Source organism: Phyllostomus hastatus, unplaced genomic scaffold (genome assembly GCF_019186645.2).
Source record: "Phyllostomus hastatus isolate PE091 unplaced genomic scaffold, TTU_PhHast_1.1 phas_scaffold_501, whole genome shotgun sequence".
NCBI lineage: Eukaryota > Metazoa > Chordata > Mammalia > Chiroptera > Phyllostomidae > Phyllostomus > Phyllostomus hastatus.
The window spans coordinates 1219986-1225792 of record NW_025334033.1 but is presented as its reverse complement, the minus strand read 5'-3'; the positions used below and the strand labels follow the sequence as shown (position 1 = coordinate 1225792).

General features: G+C 39.7%; 1 protein-coding gene across 1 annotated transcript; it reads left to right on the top strand.

Annotated features, from left to right (window-relative positions):
• LOC123808587 (olfactory receptor 11H7-like) lies at positions 1-975 on the top strand. Its single transcript, XM_045823343.1, has one exon. It carries the CDS (start codon positions 31-33, stop codon positions 973-975), a length of 945 nt encoding a protein of 314 aa, XP_045679299.1. The 5' UTR covers positions 1-30.
• Positions 976-5807: the final 4832 nt, after the last annotated feature.

Genomic DNA, 5807 nt, shown 5'->3' with positions numbered 1-5807 from the left:
TCTCTGTCTTTTCTCCCCAGTCTAGGAACAATGAATAAGTCAGGGGTATCTACTGTGACACAGTTTGTCTTGTTGGGCTTTCCTGGCCCCTGGAAAATGCAAATTATCCTTTTCTCAATGATTTTGTTCATCTACATCTTGACTCTGACTGGAAATATGACCATCATTTGTGCGGTGAAGTGGGACAGCAGACTCCATACCCCTATGTACATGCTCCTGGCCAACTTCTCCTTCCTAGAGATCTGGTACGTGACCTGCACAGTCCCCAATATGCTGGTCAATTTTTTTTCCAAAACCAAGACCATATCCTTCTCCGGTTGTTTTATTCAATTTTACTTCTTTTTTTCCCTGGGCACAACTGAATGTTTCTTCCTCTGTGTCATGGCTTATGATCGGTATCTAGCCATCTGCCATCCACTGCACTATTCCTCCATCATGACTGGACAGCTATGTGCCATCCTGGTGTCCCTTTGTTGGCTCATTGGTTTCCTTGGATATCCAATTCCTATTTTCTTCATTTCTCAACTACCCTTTTGTGGTCCCAACATCATTGATCACTTTCTGTGTGATGTGGACCCACTGATGGCATTATCCTGTGCCCCTGCACCCATCATAGGACATATATTCTATTCTATGAGCTCTGTTATCATCATTCTCACCATGTTGTACATCCTTGGGTCCTATATCTTGGTGCTCAGAGCTGTGCTTCAGATTCCTTCTTCAGCTGGGCAGCAAAAGGCCTTCTCTACCTGTGGATCCCACTTAGTTGTGGTTTCTCTGTTCTATGGAACTATAATGGTGATGTATGTAAGTCCTTCATCTGGTAACCTAGCTGCTATGCATAAGATCATCACACTGATATACTCCATAGTGACACCAGTCTTAAACCCTCTCATCTACAGCCTACGCAACAGGGACATGAAATTTGCCCTTCGTCAGGTCTTTTGTGGAATGAGAATTACCCAAACATCATGAATAGGTTTTATTTAATCCATTGACTCTCTTTCTCCAAGTGTAAGAATAATTCAATTCTTCTACCTCACCTGACTTTGCTTTATTCACAAACATTAAAGTCCTTTTGTGCAAAGCAAAATTCATCATGTATTGATCATTTTTTATATGCTTTTTGTTTCATAAATGCATTCCTGTGGGAAGAGACAGACACCAGACAGATGGTAAAAATTATTCTTAAAATCTCAAGGTTTACTTCTAGGGAAGTTTTTTTTAATGTATAATATGTGTCTGCACAACTTAAGAGATGGAAATAAAATTGGTTATTTGCTTATGTGGCTGTATAACACTCTGTTTAAAAGACAAATAAAAGAGAAAATGCATGTCTGTCCTCAATTCTTGATAGAAACCCCATACACCAGCATTGGATACATCAACAGCCTATAAAGCCAGTTTTTCAAAGCTTAGTTCATCAGCCTCATCAAAGTGTACAAGGGGAGGCTGGAAGCTTGATTGAGGCCATGAGTAAAAATATCTTTAGTGAGTTGTTAGTATGTAATATCCATGATATAAATGAGGATTATATCAAAAGAACCAGTCAGAAGACTTGACCTTGTTCCCTGAAGTTTGAAGGACACCTGCACTGTCCCTTATTCAGACGGGGAAAAAATGTCAATACTATATAAAAGGGCTATTGGCTTATGCTGAGAGCGCAGCAGAAAGAAATAGACTGCAACAGGAACAAACTGAATTCCCACCAAAAATAGAGCAAATATAGAATACCCACATTTAGCCTAGTTAGAGCTCAAGCAAGATAATCATTTTGGACCATCTTGAAAGGGATTCCACTCAAAAGTACTACTTGATGAAGTAAGGTCACCCCCTAAGTGAGTCTATATGTAGTTAGTCACCAGAATCAGGGATGAAAGGAGTTGTAAGTAGCTAACCAAGAAAGCCTTGCCTACATCAGGGAACTGCAGTTTAGAAAGCTCCCTGCCCCCCAGATAAACGTGGGGTGGGGGGAATGTGGAGAACCACCAGCAGAGGGGCGTTTCCACAGGGTTTGGAAGTTTTAAACTCAAGGACCCGGGCAGGGTTTGCCACAACCTCATTAGTATGTTAGGGGCAGAGAGGGAAGGAGACATTAAAAGTGCTCAAGCCACATAATAAAAATGGAAATACCAAGTTCACATGGAAGGTCGTACCTCGTACATCAGGTACACCATTGTCTCTCTAGAAAGTTCATTGGTCCTTATAGGAATGGAGCTTAACCCCACTCCAACTGCAGGATCCTTGTTGCCATCACGCAGAAATCATGTGGTAGCCTAGCCCAGTGTGGTTGATGCAGGCCCTGCTGGGGAGTGGGGGGTGTTGGCCTCAGGAGCGTTTGAGCACTGGGCTTTTCAGGGCTGTTGGCATCTTCTGCCAGAGCTGCCTCTGGGTATGAGGAGGTTGCCAGGCAGCTCTGCTGCTTCTCTGTTTGCTGCATTTGCATTGTGATTTATAACCCTAGAGAGTCTACTTTTCTTCTGCAGTTAAAAAAAAATCCCATAAGGAGACACACACACACACACACACACACACACACACACAATTAATACTGGGGGAAGAGAGAAAGATGAATAGGCAAAAGACAGATTTTTTAAGGCAGTGGGAATACTCTATGTTTATTATAATGATGGATATATGTCATTATACATTTGTCGAAAACTATGGAAAGTATAACACCAAGAGTGAACCCTAGGATAAACTATGGACTTTCAGTGATTATGATGTGCCAATGTAGGTTCATCCTTGTGGGGAGAAAAAGTACCCTTCTGAGAACTAAATGTCCATAATTGGGAAGGGGGTGACTACGTATATGTATGTGTGGGGGCAGAGGGTATATTGGAAATATCTGTGCCTTCCTCTCAACTTTTTTATAAATCTAAAACTGCTCTGAAAAAAATTAAAGTCTTTAAAAAAGAGAAGGGAACTATCAGGCATGCCAGAAAATGTAGTAGATATAAGTGAAACCCCCAACAAAGAACTAAAAAGTTTCATAAAATATATAATACAACAACACACTCATGACACATAAGAAACAAGATACTGTGAGAGACAACAGAAACAGTAAACAGACCAGAACAATAAAACTTTCAATTACAGAATAAAGCATCTTTGAGAGTCCTAGAATCCAAGCAAAGTAGCAAATTATATTGTCCTAATTATATGAGACAATATAAATCAGAGAAATAAAATTTGCATAGCATTATATTTCAAAAAAGAATTTACTCTTCAATTAGGTTCCCCATTATTTTATTTCAAGTTTGTTTTTTACAAATTTCTTTTAAAATACATGGCAGTAAATGTATAAAACATATATGAAAAGCACAATAAGTAAAATGAGTAAGTAATTATAAACCAAACATCTAATAGCCACTACCAAACACAATAAATAGGACATTGCAAGAACTCTGGAAGTCCTTTTCATTTTTTAAAAATATATTTTATTTATTAAGCTATTACAGTTGTCCCTTTCCCCCCTTCACTCCCTTCCACCCTGCACACCCCCTCCCATCCACATCCCCCCCCGCTTTAGTTCATGTCCATGGGTCATATTTATAAGTTCTTTGGCTTCACATTTCCCATACTATTCTTACCCTCCCCCTGTCTATTTTCTACCTACCATCTATGCTACTTATTCTCTGTACCTTTTCCCCTTCTCTTCTCCTCCCAGTCCCCTGTTGATAACCCTCCATGTGATCTCCATTTCCATGGTTCTGTTCCTGTTCTAGTTGTTTGCTTACTTTGTGTTTTTGTTTTAAGTGTGGTTGTTAATAACTGAGTTTGATGTCATTTTACTGTACATGCTTCTTATCTTCTTTTTCTTAGATAAGTCCCTTTAACATTTCATATAATAAGGACTTGGTGATGATGAACTCCTTTAACTTGACCTTATCTGAGAAGCACTTTATCTGCCCTGCCATTCTAAATGAAAGCTTTGCTGGATAGAGCAATCTTGGATGTAGATCCTTGCCTTTCATGACTTGGAATACTTCTTTCCAGCCCCTTCTTGCCTATAAGATCTGTTTTAGGAAATCAGCTGATAGTCTTATGGGAACTCCTTTGTAGGTAACTGTCTCCTTTTCTCTTGCTGCTTCTAGGATTTTCTCCTTCATTTTTACCTTGACTAATGTAATTATGATGTGCCTTGGTGTGTTCTTCCTTGGGTGAGCTTCTTTGGGACTCTCTGAGCTTCCTGGACTTCCTGGAAGTCTATTTCCCTAGATTGGGAAAGTTCTCCTTTATTATTTGTTCAAATAACTTTTCCAACTGTTGCTCTTCCTCTTCTCCTTCTGGTATCCCTATAATTCGGATGTTGGAACATTTAAAGATATCCTGGAGGTTCCTAAGCCTCTCCTCTCTTCTCTGAATTCTTATTTCTTCATTCTTGTCTGATTGGATGTTTCTTTCTTCTTTCTGGTCCACACCATTGATCGAAGCCCCAGTTTCCTTCCCATCACTATTGGTTCCCTGTACATTTTCCTTTATTTCACTTAGCATACCCTTCACTTTTTCATCTAATTTGCAACCAAATTCAACCATTTCTGTGAGCATCCTGATTATTAGTGTTTTGAACTGCGCATCTGATAGGTTGGCTACCTCTTCATTGGTTAGTTGTATTTTTTCTGGAGCTTTGATCTGTTTTTTCATTTAGGCCATTTTTTTGTCTTGATGTGCCTGTTATGTAATGAGGGGAAGAGCCTTAGGTGTTCATTCAGGCAGGGTAACCCAGTTGCTGGGCTATGATACTGTATGTGGGGCAGGGGCCTGAGAGGGAACAATGATGCTTGTTCCACTCTCTGTTCGACTCCAATCCCCTCCGCCGCTTCCCCCACTAGACTGGGCCCTCCTGGGGCTGATTCCCATGTGGGTGGGTTTGTGTACATTCTAGGACCCTGTGAGTCTCTCCAACAAACTCTCCTGGGGGGCTGGGAGTCTCTCCCAGCACCTCAACCCCCACAGATGTTTTCAATCAGTGATTTGAGGCTTTATTTCCCCATGCTGGGACCCTGGGTTGTGTAGTCTGTCTCGCTCCCATTTCACCTGGTTTATCTGCACTCAAATATGGGAACGCCTGGTCTGCCAGCCACCTTGTGCACTCAGGGTCCACCAGCTGCCACTTTGCCACAAGCCCTCTCAGCCCCAGTTGCCTGACTCCACCCCTCCCATGGGTCTAGATGAATGTGTCTTCTTTAACTCCTTGGTTGTCAGACTTCCATACAGTTCAATTTTCTGTTAGTACTGGTTGTTTTTTGTTTTTAAATTGTTGCTGTTCTTATTTTCATTGTGCAAGGGGGCACAATGTGTCTACCTATGCTGCCATCTTGGCCAGAAGTCCTCCCTTTTATTTTTGATCATACTTATTTCTCTAACTTCTACTGTAAACATCTTTGCTTTATAATTTTTCTTCCTCTCCTAAAAACATAGTTAAGATTTACCTGCTTTAAACCTGTACATATTACAAATATGTTTAATGTTATGTTTTTTATTTTTTTTTACTTTGTATACAATAAAATTTACTCTTTGAATTAACTTCAATTTGATCATTTTTTGCTTATATAATTTGAAGTTTTGTTGTTAGGTACATCCTACATTCAGAATTGTTATATCTTTCTGGAGAAATGACATATTTTGAATCATGTAATGTCCTTCTTTATTTCTGATATTGTTCCTTATTCTGAAATTTACTTTGATATTAATGGAGCTATATCACAATTTTCTTTTGATTAATGTTTGTATGATTAATCTTCCTCTAGTATCTTAGTCTAATTTCTGGTATGACTGGAATGAAATCTATCATTTTGCTAACT

Bases quoted from the DNA above. Each gene is read 5' to 3' on its own strand.
- LOC123808587 (XM_045823343.1), top strand. From the start codon at position 31: ATGAATAAGTCAGGGGTATCTACTGTGACACAGTTTGTCTTGTTGGGC.